Genomic DNA, 20,342 nt, shown 5'->3' with positions numbered 1-20,342 from the left:
ACTTCCCTTTGCATATCCTGAGTATAGCGGAAGAGTTAAGCCTTGTGTTGTCATACAAATAGATCCCTGCCACAGCTGTGAGCCCCCAAGAGGTACAGTGCTGAAATGTACTCCCAACATGACTCAGGAGCTGCTATTCCTCTGGGAGTAGGGGACAAAATGATGATGGGCTTCCAGCTTCCTGCCTCCCTGTTCATAGTGCTTGTTTGCTCAACAGTATAATGCCAGTGATATGGCTTCACAGAATTTTTGAGCAGGATGAGAAGAGAAAGCAGTTAGCCAACCCAACTTACTTTCCCAATTAGAAAAACTAGAACCAAGGAAATAGGGGGATTTACTCATTTTTGTTTGTTTTTATACAATTGAAGGCAATAAGTAAACAAGCTATTCCAAGGAATTTAAAATGTAGTTTGATGAAACATAAAACTCAATGGATGGGTTAAAAAGTAGGTGAAGAAAGAATTAGTGTACAAAATGTGGAGATAAGAAATAATCCAGAGTGCAGCATACAGAGATAAAGAGTTGCAAAATATGAAAGAGTTTAAGAAACATGAAGGACAGAAGAAGGTCCAGTATATGACTTCCAGGATTTTCAAAAGGAAAGACAGGAGAGAATGAAAGAAAGGCAAAATTTGAAGAGATAAATGGCTGAGAATTTCTCAGATGCTTTAAAAGATATGAAACCACAGATTCAAGGACAAATAGCAAGCAGAATAAATAAAAATAAATCAAATCCTGAACATATGACAGTAAATTTGCAGACCACAAGCAAAGAGAAGATAAAAAAGCAGCTAAGAGGAAAAAAAAAAAAAACAGATTAACTCCAAGAGTTGAGAAGCAGACTTCTCAATTGCAACATCAGAAGCCAGAAGATAAAGAAATGGAATAACATCATCCAATTGCTTAGAAAAAATAACTGCCAACCCAGATTTTTATATCCAGCTAAATCATCATTCAATGGTTATGGCAAATAGAAACACTTTTAGGAAAGTAAAAAAAGAGTTTACCATTAATAGACTCTCATTCAAAAAATTTTACCTGAAAAAAATACTGAAGATATTGAAAAAAGTCTACCTTTGAAAAAATAAATTTAACTCAGAATGAAGAAGGATGATGAAAGAAGGAATAGTAGGCAAAGAATCTGGTAAGCAGGTGGGTGAATCCAAACAAACAGACTTTATCAAGTAAGAAGAGCAACAATTCTAGAAGATAAAAACAAAGTGGAATTACAACACTGAACCACAACAGTGTGTAAGACAAATTGTAGGTTCTTATATTATTTGGGAAGAGAGGACAGATACTGATTTAACTTTAGATTTTATTCCAGTATGCAGGCCAAAAACTTAAGAATAGCCTCTAAAAGAACAGAAAGCTTACAGATAGTGGTGAGTGGAGGGAGATAAGGATGAAGATGTGGGATAAAGAAAAAACTAAGCTATGTAATAGAAGGCAGGAAAGGAGGAAAATGCAAACAAAAGACATGGTAAAAAGCACAAGACAAGATATTAAACAACAATATATTTAATAAGATATTAAAATAACATATAATTGTAATCAAGATACTTTCTAAATGGATTAAACTTGCCAATTAAAAGAGAGTCTCAGATTAGGTTGGAAAAAAAGCCAACTATGTGTCATTTACAGGAGACACATCTAAGACATTAGATTGAAAGTAAAAGGACCATAAAAGATACCATGCAAATATTTACAAAAAGAAAGCTGGCATTAACACCAAACAAAATAGACCAAGGGGGAAAAGTATTATAAAGGGATATGGATGCTCTCTACAAAACCATTTCTCCAGGAAGATATAAACAATTCTAAACAACTATGCACTTAAGAGAACTTCAAATTATATACAGCAAAATTTGACAAAATTATAAAGAGAAGTTGGTAAACCCTCAGTCATAGAGAGACTTTAACATAGTTAAATTGGTAGATCAGGAACACCAAAATTTAATAAGATATGAAAGATTTGAACAAGACAACTGATAAACTTGATCTAAGGATATACAGAATCAAATCTCACCCAACGAAAATTAGCATCCAATCTTCTTAAGCATGAAATGAAATATTTATGGAAACTAACCATGAAGCATCCAGAAATCAAGTATCAATAAAAAACAATCAATCAATATCATATAGACTGCTCTGTGACTACACCGTAATTAAGTTAGAGGCCAACTTAAAAAATGTTTGAAAAATTTAAAATATACTTGTAAATAGCTCATGAGTCAAAGAAATACTAGAAATTAGAAAACGATAGAACTGAATGACAAAGAAAACACTATAGATCAAAAATCATGGGATCCAGTGAAAGAAGTGCTCAAAGGAAAATTCTAGAGTATAAATGCCCATATTAGAAAAGGAGATTGAAAAGTGAATGAGCATAGCGTCCAACTCAAGACGTTAGAAAAACACAAACAGAGTAAGCTCAAAGAAAGCAGAAGGAAAGATAAATACAGTTAGGAGCAGAAAGCAATGAAATAGAGGAGAGGGGCCGACCCCGTGGCCAAGTAGTTACATCCTCACGCTCTACTTCGGCGGCCCAGGGTTTTGCTGGTTCAGGTCCTGGGTGCAGACACGGCACCACTCACCAAGCCATGCTGAGGCAGCATCCCACATGCCACAACTAGAAGGACCCACAACTAAAAATATACAACTATGTACCAGAGGGCTTTGGGGAAAAAAGGGAAAAATTAAAAAAAAATTAAATCTTTAAAAAAAAAAAGAAATAGAGGAGAAAAAAGGCAATTAACAAAATCAAAAGCTGGTCCTTTGAAAATAAACTAACAAAACAGAGCTCTTACAAGACTAACAATAAAAAGAAAACAAACAAATAATATTAGGAACAAAATAGGGGACATAATATAAAGATAGACACAGTGATTGCCTTGAAATATATGCCTTATCAAAACAGACACAAGAACAGAAAACCTAAGCAGACCAATAACATCGAAGAACTTGAATCATTAGATAAAAACCTACTCACCAAAAAAAGTCCTAGACCCATATAGTTTTACGGGACAATTTTACATGCAAGTTCTACCAAGCATTCAAAGTACAGATATTTCCTTTGTCTCTATTTCTTTCCTCCAGATCCACTTCTTCTCTGTTCTGTACTCCACAAGGCTAACAAGTCTGGACAAGGTGCCCTTGCTTCCTAAATTTCTGTTGGGTTTGGCCAATGGGAAGCAACAGCAGGAGACCAGAGGACAAGATGATAGATGTTGGGGTACTTACTACCCGACTCTCTCTGTGCCTTGCCATGGTATGGCAGCAGTTTCATTCTCCCATGTAAGTCCACAGTTCTGTGGGACATCTCTCCTAGGGCTACAGTTCTCACCAGGTTTGATAATGGCTCCCTCCCCGTACATTTCAGATCTAGGAGTGGTAACAGCTTCCCACTGTGGCCAGTCTCTGGGCGCTCCACCCATCCACTGTTAGCTCTTTTAATCCTGCCCACACCTTTGCAAACTGTCTCTTCAATTAAATTTGATTTAATTACCTTGCTGAGTGTGCCACCTGTTTGCAGCCAGAACTGTAATACCCCTTCATGCAAACTCTTCCAGAAAAGAATGAACATATATTCCTACACGCATTTTAAAAGGCTACATTAACCTTAGTAACAAGAAAAGAAAGACAGTATAAAAACAAAATTATGAGTGAAACTTCATAACATATATGCAGAAATCCCAAATAGAATAACATATTAAATCTAGCAATGCATAAAAAAGAATAAATCACAACCAAATAGGGTTTATTTCAATAATATAAGGTAGTTTAACATTACATAAACCTATTAATATAATTCACTTCATTAACAAATGAAAGGAGAAAGACTATCTGGATAAATGCAAGGGGAAAATATGATAAAATAGCCATTTGTGATACTTAATTTAACAAATTAAGAATAGAAGAGAATAAAGGATGTCTACCAAAAATATATGCAATGCTTCCAATGCAAGAAGCACTCACTTTAATAGGAGGAAAAAAAGATGCCCATGAATATAGATTCAAATAAACTTTTTACTGGAGCAATTGACCAGCAATCTTAAATAATAAAGAGAAGTGACAAGTAAGAGGATTAGAAAAGAAACAAAATAGTCATTATTTGCAGACGTGATTCTCTTGGATTTTCTCTGTAGATGTTTCCCATTAAAACTATTAGAGCAAAAGAGTTCAACATGCTGCTGAATATACAAGAAACCTGAAACAATTATAAAAAAATTTTAAAGCCATTTACAGTAATAAACAAAAACCTATAAGGTACCTAGTGACAAATCTAACAAAAGGGATTCAAGATCTTTAAAAATTTATAAAGTTTTATCCAAAGACATTAAATAATAATAAAAGGTTACTTTTACTGATCACTTCCTATTTGCTGGGCACTGTTTTGAGTGATGTAGATATGCCTATAAACTCGTTTAATTCATACAATAGTCCCATATGATAGACATCATTATTATTAGCCTCACTTAAGAAGTAAAGACATTAAGGCACAAGGTTAAGTCACTTGCCCAAGGTTCTAAAACTAAAAATCAGCAACACTGGGATTCAAATCTAAGGCAGTCTGGCTCCAAGCCTGCAACCTTAACCACTACCCCACACTGCTTCTCCAAAGACAGGGTGTCCCATTCCGCTCATGAAAGTACCTCTGGCTCAATAGAGCCACGCCTCCAGAAGACATTCTCATGTCATACTGAGGCAGACTTGACCTGAACTCTCCAGGCTACAGTTGTCTGAGAAGACCCTCAACTGAACGGCAAGAAGCCCTTCTTTCAATAGATGGGACCAAAGCACAAACCTTAGGAGCAGAGGTTAGGACTGGATCTACTTCAGTTCACATAATGATACAGACCAATTCTGATGAAAGGAGATCTCAGTATTAGGCCCAGCCACCCCTCAGACACCCTGTCACTTTTAAGATCATGTGGCTTTCTCCTTCCCAGGAGCAGGTCAATGCAGATTCCTCAGACTTGAAAAGCTTCATTCACTATTAAGTCCTTATGCGGCTTTGCAGTCAAGAACTTAAGGGACACTCAACTATTTATGTCTTTCTTGTAACACATGACAATTTTGGGTGATGGAAAAGTAATATTTATTTGTACAAATGTTGCAACTTTTCTGTAAGTCTGAAATTATTTCAAAGTTTTAAAAAAAATGTAAAAAAAAATTCTGTTCTTACAGCTAAGTCCATTCCCATCATCAATTTTATAAAGATGGCAATTGATAAACTCAATGTAATAAATATCCTAACAGTTTTTTACCCCACAGAAGTTGACAAAGCTGCTTCTAAAATTTATTTGGAAGCAAAAAGTGCCCAAAATAGCTAACCAGTTGTTTTTATTGTTGTTTTCTGTAACATACAGAACTATTTCTTCTGCTATTTGCAATACAAAGACATAGAGAAACATTATTGTTTGTGCAATATAGTAGGGGAAAAAATCTGAAACTGCCCATCAGGGTCAGTCTGCCAGATGTCCTGTCATTAAGAATATCAGCTATAAACAGAGCAGTTCCTGGTACTTTGTACTTCATTTTGTTGATTCTATCTGAATTCCCTTATTTGTCTCCTAGAAAGCTTCATTTAGACAATACAGCTTTCAGAAAGAATAACTAGATGAAAGGATTTGCCCTTCCACACAGCAAGACAAACCTACAGTAATTAAGAAAGTACTAGCACAAGGATAGACAAATTGACCAATGGACCAGAACAAAAAGCCCAGGAACAAATCTATGCCTGGAAGGAAACCTGACATATGACAGAGGTGGTTTTGCAAATCAGTAGGAAAAGACCACCATTCCTCACTTGCTGCTGGGAGAGCTGGTTATTCATACGGAAAAAGGAAAATACATCCTTATCTTACCTCACTCAAACAATTTAACTCTCCACAGATTAAGGACTTAAATATGAAAGGCAAGATTTTAAAACTTTTAGAAGAAAATATAAGATATCTTTATGATCTCAGGGAAAGAAAATCTTTCTTAAGACACAAAATACACAAGCCATTGGGAAAACACTGGAATATTCAATTACATTAAAATTAAGTTAACTGTAAGAAATCACAAAGAGATAAATCACAAACTGGGAGAAATACATCTGCATTACATATGATGACAAAGAATTACTATCTGGAAACAAAATGAAACAAAAACACAAATTTAGACAAACAAGTAAGAAAAGGACGAGCCATCCAATGTAAACATGGGTAAAAGACATGAACAAGCATTTCACAGAAGAAATATGATTAAATATACAATATTAATCATATTAATTATATGTGCATTATCAAATATATAAATAAGAAAATCACAGTGATATACCATTTCACACCCACCAGAGCTAGCCAAATATTATGACAATATCAAGTTTTGGCAAGGACATGGTCCAAGTGAAAATATGCTATTTTGAGAGTGTAATTTGGTACAACACATTCGAGATCTACTGGGCAATATTCAATTAAGAGTTGAAGACATATATGCCCTATGACCCAGCTATTTCATGACTAAGAATGTACCCTAGAAAAACTCTCATTCAAGTACATAAGGAAACAGAAAAACACTCTCGAAGCAACTGAAAATAGCTTTAATATCTATTGATAAATGAATGGATCATTAAATGGTGATATTTGTGATATATTCATACAATAGAGTACAGCAGTGAATACGAATGTGTTAAAGCAATAAGTAGTACAACAGATCTATAGATCTCAAATCCATATACAGATATAGATATGAAAGGATAGAGACATTATGATAAAGTTTATATAAATTAAATGAATACTGTTTTGAACAGAAACATGCAGTAAGAGTATGAACATATGTAGGATAACAAACAGGAGAGTCAGGGCAGTGGTTACCTTTGGAGAGGTAAGGAAAAAAATGGGAATTGGGTGGGGTACTTACAATTATATCTGCAATGTTTTATTTATTAATCTGCTTGGTAGGTAAATACATTACCTCTTTTGAATGACTAAAATAGTTCATTTTTTAAAAAGATTCCAAGAGACCAGAGCTCCTATTCAGGGTCACACCACTAATGACTTCCTGAAATGTGCAAGTGAAACCAAAATTGAAATAGCACAAACCCCTGTGACTTTTCCATTTTGCAATCACAGGACTGAAACTTTAGAGTTGATCTAATAAGACTGAACAGACAGGAAAAGGAAGAGTCAGGCTCCAGCCTGGATCCCATGACAAGACATACCCTGAGGACCCTTACGGAAAAGAGAGAGATGGAAGTAACTCCTGCTATTTTACAAAACTGATAATCACTTTTTCCTTATGAGTTTTGAACTCCTAAGCAAAAGATACTTTGTAACTATGCCATCAATTAAAAATGTTGAGCCTCCACTATACAACCTAAGAAAAATTAGTCATCTCAGAACAGAGGTTCCTCTTTATTGCCTTTTCCTTGTTTGAAGGAGCTGGTTATCTTTAAAGGATGTAGCTATAATCCTATAGATGTGACACCTTCAAGGCCCAGAATCCCCTCTCCTAGAACATCCGTGCTTGTTCCTTTTCTCTATTAGTTACTGCTGGCTTTCAGGCATCAAACGCTGGCTTCCTGTTCGCCTTTACTGAGCTCTGGAGACGTGGAACTGGTAAGAGGCTTTGAAGAAAAGTACAAAGCCAGGAAAACACGGAGTGGAGACAGCTATGACTTTCCGAAGGAAAGCAAATCTTAACACAGTTGTAATAACCTTTCAGACTTTCCCCTGTCTGTGGCTTACATAAGATGGTAGTTCAGACACGAGGACCGAAGAAGAATTGTAAGTCGCTGAAGTTGGAAACAGTTAAAACTCAGGTTTGGGCAGGCAGAGAGGTTGAGCATAGGCATTTTGGATGCTGATATCCTAATCCTGGTTTGTTCTAAACTCTTAGTATCTCTCGCATTTCCCTTTCACCATACTACAAAGAGACTGACTGGGTGATGTGTTCACTTTGGGTGTCATTCTAAGTGTCTTATTAGACCTAAAATCTCAAGAGCACAGATGACCTTGTATGAATCCTCTCTGTGTCAAGTAGTCCCATGATCAGTGCCAAGCACCAAGCCACCATTTCACAATATGGAAAAAGGAGGCATACTCATGACTCTTAAAGTCTCATCATTAAGTCCACAGCCCCCTTAATCCAGAAGCATGATGCTCTTCCTGCAAATGGCCTCAGGCTCTCTGACCCAAAGCCTCGGTTTCATGATCCTTTTATACCACAAGAGTGCTATAATGAACTGAGTTTGAATGTTCAAACTCCAATCTCATTGGTCATGCTACTGAGGCAATTTACCGAGCACAAGCCTCCTCATTCTATTCTGCTGTCCTGCACTTTGAATTCAGGGCTCGCTGTCAGCATGGAAAGCACCAGAGTTCTGATATGGCAGCTTTTGGTTATGTTCCACCAAGGGATTCATCATCCACAACCTACTCAAATCCCTCCCCCAACAGCTACCAAAAATTCCCCTGGTGAGAAATGCTATTATGAGAAGGAGTGGCTGCTTTGTGACTCACACTGTTTCATTAAAAAGATTTTTTTTTTCAAACAAATTTTCAGTAGAAGAATCCAAAGGTTTTCCAAAGCCACAGCAAAAACAGAACAGCTCATAATACTATTTCTCAAAGGTTTGCCACTTCATAGGAGATTCCTATACCTTAAAATACTGGAGATGCTTAGATTCACTACCTTTTTATGCTGCACTTCGCTTCTAGGCTGAGAGGAGGCAGGAAATGGATAAAATAAACACAGCCAACATGACTGGGCTCGTCAGATATTAAGATGGAAGGTGGCTAGCATACAAGCCAGCCCTTACTGCAGGTCTTACGACTTGCCATAGTTCTCCAGGACAACTGGCAGCAATGGTATGGATGTTTCAGCCATATCTGACTAGGATTGAGGAAATCTGATAAGACATGGTGTACATACATGGACATTTGGTGATGCTTGTTACAGTAGTGGGCAGTGTTATCAAAAAGTTTTTTTTAAAAACTGACTTAGGTGGTACTATATCTTAGAGACCATTAAAAGTCTAAATGGGGGCTGGCTCAGTGGCCGAGTGGTTAAGTTCCCGCGTTCTGCTGCGGCGGCCCAGGGTTCGGATCCTGGGCGCCCACATGGCACTGCTCGTCAGGCCACGTTGAGGCGGCGTCCCACATCCCACAACTAGAAGGACGTGCAACTAAGATATACAACTGTGTACGGCGGCAGCGGGGGGGGGCGGGGGGAGATAAAGCAGGAAAAAAAAAAAAAGATTGGCAACAGTTGTTAGCCCAGGTGCCAATCTTTGGGGGGAAAAAAAAAGTCTAAATGATCTAAATAGAAAAGAACAATACTACAGAAAACTAATCTGTATTTATGGTAGACCAAGTACTTCATTGGCTTAGGTTGGAATCCCAAGGGCTCCCTCAAATCCATGTAGGATTCCCAGAGTACTTAAGCAGGCATCAGGATAAAAGATTACTAATAGCTATCTTTAAGGACAAGTGCCTTCTCAGCAGGGAAAAAGGTTATTTGAGAGGGAAACAAATGAAAAGATCTCTAAAGAGTTGAGAAATATGGGCAAAATGACAAAGCTGGCTGGAATCCAGGGTCTCAGGTTCTCCTACTTCTGTCCCAGATCATCTGGGTGGCTCCAGATTTAAGTTTCTCTCACATGCTAACAATCCAACTTTGACCTTAAAAGATACTGTAGAGTACAGAGGTGACTAATTTCAGAACTCTTTGTGAAGCATGGCTTATTCAATTATACTTTTTAGAGGGCTAAAGGTAAGACCAATAACAGAGCTGGAGCTATGCTATGACAAGTCTAATTCATTAAGATCAAGACCATCACATATTCCTAAATGTAAGGTGAGATTTCTCCAAAAATTATCTTCAGAAATTAAGGTATCACCTTAGAGCCAAAGTCCACATAAAGCCTGTCAGCATGGAGCATTCTTTTAAACTCTTTACTCTGAGCAAAAAATACTCAAAAATAACAGAGACTTAGTAACTATTGCAGGGAGGAATAACATGTCAATCACCAGTGTTGGCTATCATAAACAAGGCTTTAAAAATTACTTACACTAGCACTAAAGTGTCAGTGTTGTGGAACTCAGAGAAATACACTTACAAGACCAAGGAGGAAAACTGTTCCTATATTTCCTTATGGACGTTTGTGGCTTGGGATAAACTTTACAGAGATGGATTACAAAAGTGGAGGACCATGCTTCTAGAAAACAGTGTTCAATGACCAGAAAGAAAAGTGGCTACAGGGATGACAAAGATACTGAAGTCAAAGAAACACATGAAGAGTTTGAAACAGTTTTTCTTCTGATATTCTCATTGAGAAGACAGAGGTCCACTTGTGTTGGGACATATGAGGAATTTCTTAGTAGACACTTTACTGGAACCACAAAGAAAAGATCACCTGCCCCAGCCCAGAAACAAGGTTTAGGGAACAATGGATAGCGTGAGTAAAGAGTAGAAAGGAAATATCATCTGTGTAGCAGCCTCCTGAACAAAACCCTCAATTTGTTTGTTTATTCAACAGAGGAACTGATGAAGAAGGTAAAATCTTCCACAAGCTGCTATATTCAGACTCTCTCTTAAGGAGTGCGGACTCAAAGATTCCTAGAAAGAACAAAGTCGATCACCCTTATATAATAAATATATATTCCCAGCACCTAGCACAGGTCCTAGTATACCGGAAGCACTCAACCACCAGCTGAATAAATGAATGTCTTAGCTTAACAGATCTCCACACACGCACAAAAAGTCTCACGGTTTTGGGTCAGTAAGAGAAAAGAAAAAATAGGTATTCTGTCCATTTAAGGTCTGGATTCATCCTAAGATCTTGACTTGTCTAGCTGCTGGCTGAGGATATATAAAAGAGGATATAACTCAGTAAGCCCTTCTGTAGCACAAGTATCCAAAGGCTGCTGTGCCTTAGAAGAAAAATCAGGGGGAAGACAAGCACCGAAGGGAAGGGGACACTGCCACAGCCACCTTCTGTTAGGAGCAACTTCAATTCTCAGGGACCAAGGCAGACTGGTTCAGGCATATTTGTGGGAGAAAATGCTTAGTCCCATGTAAAAGAAAATCATCAAATAATGAACAACGCTCCTACTGGGGGAATCTACCCTCTGGGAACAACTGAAAAGAAGATTTGTATGGATCCTGCTTAGGAAATATCTGACTAGTTCAGTATTATTGAAAATAATGCTAATGAATGCACCAAAAAAGCATTCAGAGTTCTTTCTGTTTGGGGAGAGAAAAGCTAAATCCATGGTAGAGTTGAGTGTCAGATACAGATGGGCTTCTGACTACATTTTCAGAATCATTTGTTACAAATTCAGATTCTTAGGTCTCTCCTTAGCTCTCCTGAATTCTGCGAGTGAGGTCCAGTTATCGCACCGTGAACGAGTTCCCTAGAGAATACTGGGCAGAGTCAAGTTTGAAAACCCTTTGAACCATTCACAGAAATCAGGAGAGCTCTTGTTTGTATCTGCCTCCTTCTTGTTACAGATCCAAAACTGCACTATATATTCTACTATGCCTCCTGCAACTTGGTGTTTATAGGGACCCAGTGAATTCTCCTTCCTCTTTATTCCCAACAGAGGAAGGCTAATTCTCACTTCTAATAATTCCAGGGAGAGCTCAAGGACACAGTCTCATCAGTCTAGAAACGACCCCAGCTGCTGCTTTAAGATTATGGTCATCTACTTCATTCACACTTAATGGTTGGTCTACAGGTTATTCATTCATACCCACAACTCATCCCTCATCCATTTAGCACATCAAAATTCAAAATCCAGGGGCCGGCTGCCAAGTGGTTAAGTTCACGCACTCTGCTTTGGTGGCCCAGGGTTTCACTGGTGTGGATCCTGGGCATGGACATGGACATGGCACCGCTCACCAGGCCATGCTGAGGCGGTGTCCCACACAGCACAACCAGAGGCACTCACAACTAGAATACACAACTATATACAGGGGGTCTTTGGGGAGAAGAAGAATGGGAAAAAAAAAAGATTGGCAACAGATGTTAGCTCAGGTGCCAATCTCAAAAAAAAAAAATTCGGAACCCAACTGTTGGATTCAAGACTAAACGCACGCCCTTATGAAAAAATAAGATTCAGAAGCGAAAACTGCCAAATCTGAGAAGTCTCTTCTCATACTCAAGCCTAGACCCACAGTAATCACTAGGAACCATTTGATCCAGACCAGGCTATGACAAAGCTTGCAAAATAAACAGATGGACATTTATACTCATCCATCATTCTAAAAGACTGGGATTAAGATTTAGGTTTGGGGCTAACTTCAAAATTCTAGTACCTGAACCTCAGTGACCCACTGTCATTAAAAATATCCCTATTTAAGGGTTAGTAAAAGCACGACCAATAGCCCATGTAAGTTACCACCACTTCCCTATGAAGATTTTCTTCAATTTTGAAACTGTCAAAATTGAAGTTCAGTTTTATAATTGGGTTTATTAAAATGTTAGTGCCCAATAAGCTTGGGTTGAATATCACATTTGTAAAATACAAAGCATGTTCCTTTCCCCAAAAGCAACTAGAGTCGCATTTCTTTGGTTAAGAGTGGCCTGGCTGAAACTACTCCTTGTGACATATTTAGGGTGTGTCTTTAATAGCAAAATGTACACATCCCATAAAACAAACACTTTAAGAATGAAACCACCATTTCTTGCAACACCTTTCAAACACCAATGAGGAAGAGTTAACTGTGACCTTCAAGAAATTATCTTCCCGTTGACGAATGGTTAAGTTCACGTGCTCTGCTTCAGCAGCCCAGGGTTTCGCCAGTTCAAATCCTGGGGACAAACATGGCACCACTCATCAAGCCATGCTGAGATGGCATCCCACATGCCACAACTAGAAGGACCCACAACTAAAAATACACAACTATGTACCGGAGGGCTTTGGGAAGAAAAAGAAAAAATAAAATCTTAAAAAAAAAAAAAAGAAATTATCTTCTCAAGGGAACTTCTTTTATTTTACAGAAAATAAGCCCTCATGGTAATACAGAACTAAAAACTCTGCTTTAATAAAACCTCTTCAGTAAGAATAGAACTTCTGCAGGGCCGGGGACCCAGCATGCTCTTTGGGGACCACAGAATGCTTTTCCTTCCCCAGAAACCATGTAAAGGACCATTACCTCTAGCACACCTATGGTGAGGCTCTAAGAGGCTTTCTGATGCACTCCAATGGAATGGGCAACTCTCCCTAATTATTTAAGAATAGAGAAAATTAAGTCACTCGAGAACTGTAGAGTAGCAGCAAAATAGAACCCTTGAGTTACCCTGCTAGCATGTTCAAAGACAGATCACAAGTCACCTTCTATCAACCCCAGTTATGGCTGGTAACAACAGAGAATGGTTTAGATTTTTCTAAATATGCACGTGTATATATACATATGACTCAAGAAGGTGGAGTGAAACCCTCAATGACCACCATTTTATAGTAGGACCCAGAAAACAGGCAACATGGTGGGTCCTGTTTTTCCCCCTACATCTAGAAATCCATATTCTGAGATAAACAGGACTACTACAAAAGAATGACCAGACTTCCAGAATACCACCCAGACAATCATTAGGAGTTAAACACCTTACAGCAAAACTTACATTTTAATGTGGAAAGGAAGGGACTCTTAACTCTGATCCTACAAAGCAGCTCTTCTCAATAGCATTCATTAATATGAACGGCCTGTCAACGTAGGTCAGACTTCAGTAGAGAACACTGGCTGCCATTTTGGGGAAACAGTTCACACAGTTCTAAATCTCTCTGCCTAGCAAATTCTGAGGAGATGAAAGAAGGCAGAGAACCACAGAAGTGCCCCTATAGGAAGACCACTTTCCATCTGTATGTTATTTGGCTTTTCTAAGCACTATCTCATGAGACCTTCACAGCAACGACCCTGCAAGGTAAGCAGGACAGGTATTATCTCCATCTTACAGGTGAAGAAATGGTGACTCTGAGGCTAAATGACTCACTTGCTCAAAGTCACAAGTCAGGCGGTTAATTAACAGCCCAACCAGGAGATGAGCCCAGCCCTCTGACTCGCTGGCCAGTGCAATCTCCAGTACACTACCCAGCTTCCTTATGTTTTAGGGTGAGAGGCAGTAGAGCGTAATGGTTAAGGGCCCCAGTTCTGAAAGTGGCAGATGTGCATTCCAATCCCAGCTCCACTACCTATTAGCTATCTGACCTTGGGCAGGTCCCTTAACCTCCCCCTAAACCTCAGTTTCCTCATCCATAAAATGGAATAAAAATAGTCTTACCTTAAGAGTTATAGTGATTATTAAATGAGATGATGGACACAAGGCACTCAAATTCATTCACTCAACAAGTATTTGTGCCAGGCACACACAGTGCAGGAGTTGTAATAGTCATCAAGAGGCACAGTTCTGCTCTCATGGAGCTCAAAATTTAGTCAAATTAAACAGAAAAAGTAAACAAATAAGTAAAATATACAGTGTGTTAAGTGCTATTAAGGTAACAGGTGAGTGACTGGAGAGATTAACAGGAGGGAGCCAACTTTTAAGAGTGGTCTCTGAGAAGAAATTTAAGTTGAGCTCTAAGAAATTAGAAAGAGTTATCCACGTACAGAATGGAAGGGAAAGCATTCCAGGCATAGGGAACAGGGCCTGTAAGGGTCATAGCCTGGGGAAGTGTAGGAACTGAGAGAAGACAAATGTGACTACTGTGTATCTTCACAGGATTTGGGGGATGACCTTTACAGTCTGGCTGCAAGGATTACCACGTCTATTTTAAAAATAACAAAGACGAGGCTCAAGAGAGGTGATGTGTCTTGCCCAAGGTCACAGCTACTCAGAGAAAGAGCTAGGACCCCAGTATTCTACCTCCTGACACAACATCAGTTCACTCCCTTTGAGGAAGACTCGCACACACTGAACTCCCCCACTTATTTGACCGACAACTGTTTTCAGTGCCCATGAAGAGTTCCAAAAGCACCTTGAAAACACAAGCAAATGCATCACATCAACTTCCAGGCATCTAGTCAATTGTGCATCGAAATCCTTACCCTTCTACTCTTAAGACACAAAAACAAAAACTGCTCAGATCTTACTGAAAGGCTTCAAAATAGAAACAAGCTTCTCTTCTCACAGCAATGAACTAGAGAGGAAAGGGATGTCCTGGAAGGAAGATCCCATGGCCTGTTCCAGAAGGTGAGAAGGAAGAGTGGAAATACGAAGGTTCATCTCAAATGAACTGCGTAGGAAAAAATACTTTATTTGAACAAAAGAACGAATCCCTAAAACAGTGGTTCTCAGTCAGGGTGACATCCTCGCCACGCCTCAGAGCATTTGGAAATTTGTGGGGGCACTGAGTGGGCAGGGCCAGGCACGCTCGATGTCTTGCAGAAAGGACAGGATGGGCCTATAAAGAATATAATACCCAGGGCCAACCCGGTAGCTTAGTGGTTAAGTTCGCGTACTCTGCTTCAGTGGCCCGGGGTTCACAGGTTCGGAACCCCAGGCATGGACCTAGCACCACTCATCAAGCCATGCTGCGTGGCATCCCACGTAAAAGAGAGAAAGACTGGCACAGATGTTAGCTGAGGGCCAGTCTTCCTCACACACACACAAAAGAATGTATTACCAAAAATATTAATACCAGCCCCCCCTTTTCCTGTATTCCCATGGTTCAGTGGCTCTTCCGATACTCACCAGAACTGGATGAAAAAAAAATTAAACTAAGGTTTCACAGCTGAGGAGTCTGAAATTTGGGACTCTAATTGTAAGCTCATAACTCCAGCATGGAACCCGGTGGTAAAATAAGGAAAAAGAAGTTTCTAGTAAGAGGCAGACAAGAAATTTTAGCAAAAAGAGAACTGCTTCCCCAGACCAGCGTCTTTAAGGTTACATTTGTTTTGCAGCACGCAAAATTCTAACTGTGATTTTAGAGAAGCTTCTTATAGTGCCTTTCAGTTTAAAATCAGAGACTAATGACAGTTCTTTTAAAAACTTAACCAGTCGTCTCACAAATACAACTGAGTCTTTCTGGATCAAATTTTATGAGAAAGATTATTAATTTCAAGATTTCTAAAGCTGATCAAATAGCTAAAAGTGCCAAAGGCAGTCATGCCTTGCATCTCATTCAGGGCAGAGTTTGATGCAGGTCAGAGAAGCTCCAACGATATCCAGAGGTCTATTCAGAGATTAAAATACCATCCTAGTAATTCAAAAACTACTTTCAAGTGTTACCCTAAATTAATCACTATTTCCCCCCAAAAATATTTCACAAATTAAAGTTTACAGTTTGAGAAAAGTTTGGAAAAAAAAAATCCAGACTATTTCCAGAAATAAAAAAGAGAGCCAAAAAGGTCTACTCTATTTCACAATAGCTAGAACAGTGACCCAATCGATAAATCCTCCATAAAGCAATCTTTCTTCCACACAATACCTAAATTTTCTCAGCTCTCCCAAAGGAGTCCGAATATGTTAACTTCTTCACTGCAACTTGCCAATCAGCAAATAGCGGCCCCACACCCCTTTTGACCAGTTTTCTAGAAGCCTAACCTGGCTTCGCATGTTAGCTGAGCAGACAGACCTGTTTTCCTCCAGAAGCTCTTGCCAGCGCCTTTTCTGCCCTGCCAGAGCCTGGGAAATCCTCCTCCAGCTTTTCACTGGCCTGTCACCAGAAGTTCACAAAATGAATTCATCCAGATTCTTTGAATCCTCCTCTTCCCCTATCATGTGCCAAGAGCCCGGCGACAAAATCCCACCTCTCCATTGCAAAAAGATGCAGATTACAGAAAGACCAACCACTTAGCAAGGAGAGGAAGAAAAAAGATGGAGGGATGTGACAGTCATTGAGCCAAGCCTACTGCATGCAGCACGAGCGACCAGAACCCTCATCCTGCAAAGCCTCCAAGGGAGGTTCCCGGGCTGGGCCCTCCATTCAGCAGGCCACACCTGTCTATGCCAGCAGCCTGCTCCATTTTAGACAATTCAAACCGATCTCCAGCAGGGTGGCAAAACTGGGCATTCCCCTCTCCCAGAAAGGGTGAGAGCCCTAATCCAAACACCACACGCCCCCAATTTTATTTCTTTCCACACTCTTTGTTTGGGAGATGGGCTTGGTCAGACTGGATCCCCCTCTCTCCGTTAACGGTGAGGAGGGCACAATGCTGCAGTGACAGAATGGAAGCACTGAGGCCGACTTGCTATAAGCCACACAAGACCTCTCCTCTGAGGATGGTGATGCCAACGGATGGGACTTCAATTGGCAGGTTTCAATCTGCCCATCCACAAGTGAACCAACGCTTGAAGTCCTAAAACGCCCGGCTCCGCAGCCTGGCAGAAAGCATCTTTTCTAGAGAGTAGGTATCCCATTCATCCCTTGGCTTTGGAAACCAAAGGGAAGATAGACAGATCCAGGTCGTGCGCTCTACATCCAAACCTTCGCAAGCGCGCGAAGGTTTGGGGCGCCGCGGCGCGCCCTCCCTTGCACTCCACCCTCCGAGGCCTCCACCACCCGCGGACTCACCACTGTGCGAGCTGAACCACCTGGGTGCGATGTGCAGAGGTAGAGCATCCGCCAGCGAGGCTCGGGAGCCCAGGTACAGCATCCCGTCTCTATGGTGACCGCCGCCCGTCTCCTGGTAACCATTGCCATGGGCATAGGTGGAGTCGGACGCGGACCCTCCGCCGCCGGGCGCCCTCTCGGAGTCGCCGGTCCCCCGGGAGGCGGGGGTGTAGAGGCCAAAGGACACCCCCCCGGCCGTGCTGGGGTCCATGCCCATGCCCGCCACCGAGCTGACCGAGCGGCTGCGCAGCCCCATGGCCCCGCCGCCGGCCCGGTAGTGCCCAAAGTGGGGCGCCCCTCCCGGCGGGGGCACGGCGCTGTCATCAGTGGAGACCCCCGGGAAGGGGCCCCGTGAGCGGGCCGCCGTGCTCTGCTTGCCCCCCATGCTCGCCCGGGCCCCGGTAGGGCGGGAACCTGGAGGCCGAGACCCTCCCCCACTTCTCAGCAGCGGGGGGAGGGTTGGGCGAGCATAAAGGGGGAGAGAGTCAAAAAGGAGATCGGGAGGGAAAAAAGGGAAAAAAAAGAAAAAGAAAAAAGAAAAGAAAACCCGCCGGGCGGAAGAGGCAGGCGGGCGGGGATCCCAAACTAAGAATTTAAAACGATCCAAGCCAAACGCATGTTTCCCCTCAAGGTCCAAAGAGGCGCAGTCCGGCGCGGGCTCGGCGCGCCACAGGCCGCCCCCGGGCTCCCGAAAGCCGGCCGAGCCGCAGGGAAGGAGGGAGGGAGGCGGCGGGCGAGCGGGCGGGCGGGCGCGGGGAGGCGCCAGAGGAGGCCGCCCGCCCGGCAGGAGGAGGCGGCGGAGGGCTGGGGGCGCCGGGCGCGTCCCCCGCCTCAGGACGCCGCGACCATGGACGGCGGCCCGGACCCCTCCAGGCCTCGGGCGGGCTGCGGCGCTGGGCGGCCAGGCGGAGCTCGGGAAGCCGCGGTCGCGTCGCGTCGCGTCGCGCTCTCACTCCGGCCGCCGCCAGCCCCGCCAGCCGCGCCGCCCCGCTCGGTCCCGGGCTGCGCTCGCCGGCGCTCCTCGCCGCCGTGGAGACAATGGAGGGCGGCAGAGCGCAGGCGCGGCCCGCGCCCCCTCCCCCTCCCCCCCCCGCCGGGTTAACCCTTGGCGGCCCCTGCGGAGCCCGGCAGCTGTAGGCCCGGGAGGTCCCCACCCACCCAACCCCGACCGGTCTGTGACCTGAGTGGCTGGAGCCACAGGGCGTCAGGAACGGAGGCAAGGCGTCTTTTCAAAGCAAGCACTCTTTAAGTCCACAAAAGTGGCTAATTATTCAGGGGGAACCACCTGTGGGGGGAGGGGTGACGATGATTCCAGGGGGTGGGAAGGAAACCCAAGGAAGAATGAAAATTACTCAAGACGCCTACCTGGCTCTGAGGGTCATTGGTCAGTCTCCCCTCCCAGCACAAATTTGCCCCCACAGCACCCTCTGGTGGACGTGCTGTCCGTTCTTTCGGAGATTCCCCATCCGAGGATGCCTAAAATCGGGAAGCTAGTTTAGCATTGGGAGGATTTTTGGCTGTTTGCGGGTAAACAGCGCACTAGGGCACTTGTGACTCGGAATTCTGCTGACAGTAGATTAGAACTTCCTATTTTGGGGTTAAGCAAACGGGTAGATTCCTTAGCTAAAATGTGATCCTGAAAGTCATTAGGTATTGGATAAAAAGTGAAAAGATAGAGATATGAAAATGAAATAATGTAGCTAGAACTAGTGATTTTAGAAACTTCCTAAGTCCAAGGTGAGTCCCGTTTTGTTTACTTTTTATTCTGGTATGCACCACAGGGCCTGGGACACAGGAGGTACTCAATAAATGTTTGTTGACCAAGGCTGAATTTTGCAATATGTCTGTCTAACATTCACATTCATTCATTCAACAACTATTTTTCAAGTGCTGAGGGCTGGCTATGAGCATCACCCAGCCTCTGGCCTGACTTCCTTGTTCTAAATGTCCCCAGCTACTTCCAAATCAAAAAGTCAAAACGGTATAGAGAAATACTAAGAGAAAACCAAAAAGGGAGGGCTAGTCTGTCATAGGTATTGATTGTCCCAGTGTGACTCACTTGGAAAGAAACAGGAGGAAAGCTATTTGCAAGCATGGAGTGCTTGGGGGTGAGCAAAAGGCCCTGCAGACAGGAGCTGAGCGTTCAGTGTGAGAAATGAACATAGGAAAAAACAAAGTGTTCCAATACCCAAGAAATTATCTTTAGTGGCTAAATGAGGAATTTGTGCACATCTAAGATCCAAATGAGTGATCTGAAGAAAAACAAGAAAGCTTACATTTAACCCAATGACCTCCCTAAAGAGAGACTATGGTAACAGAAGAGGGGTAGTTCAGTACTGTACAGAAAAAAGGATGCTAGCTCTCTTGAGAGATTTCTGTTGGTGAGATAAATACACAATAGTATTGTAACCATGTAATAGCTTTTGATTTAACTATTCATTCAACACTTTTTTAGTGTTGAACAAAACATGAATGTCTCATAAGAGTGGGGCACTGCACTAGGTTCTGGGATACAGTGATGAGCAAGACAGAGTCCTTGTTCTCATAGAAATGCAGAAGAAGCATTTCACACCCACTAAGATGGCTGTAATCAAAGAGGACAATAAGAAGTGTTGGTGAGATGTGCCGAAATTGGAACCCTCACACCTTGTTGATGGGAATGTAAAATGGTACAGCTGCTTTGGAAAACAGTCTGGCAGTTCCTCAAAGAGATTAAACATAAGAGTTATCATATGACCCAGCAATTCTACTTCTATGTGTATTTCCAAAAGAAATGAAAACATATGTAAAAACAGAAAA

General features: G+C 41.8%; 1 protein-coding gene across 7 annotated transcripts in view; it reads right to left on the bottom strand.

The window, feature by feature from the left end:
• Positions 1–18,602, bottom strand: part of ZNRF1 (zinc and ring finger 1) — a 97,114-nt gene extending 78,512 nt beyond the window's left edge. For 3 of the 7 annotated variants that reach the window (XR_006521693.2, XM_044761826.2, XM_070500479.1), the window contains exon 1: positions 17,505–18,602. Coding sequence is in view for 5 of the 7 variants with exons in the window: in XM_044761826.2 (XP_044617761.1) it covers positions 17,505–17,928 (424 nt within the window). In the remaining 2 variants the exon portion in view is untranslated. The remainder of the gene's footprint in view (positions 1–17,504) is intronic. The other 4 variants (XR_011499014.1, XM_014849341.3, XM_044761825.2 and 1 more) reach the window with 3 other exon arrangements.
• Positions 18,603–20,342: the final 1,740 nt, after the last annotated feature.

The sequence above is a fragment of the Equus asinus genome, chromosome 28, assembly GCF_041296235.1.
Source record: "Equus asinus isolate D_3611 breed Donkey chromosome 28, EquAss-T2T_v2, whole genome shotgun sequence".
NCBI classification, from domain to species: domain Eukaryota; kingdom Metazoa; phylum Chordata; class Mammalia; order Perissodactyla; family Equidae; genus Equus; species Equus asinus.
This window is presented reverse-complemented; position numbering and strand designations above follow the sequence as displayed.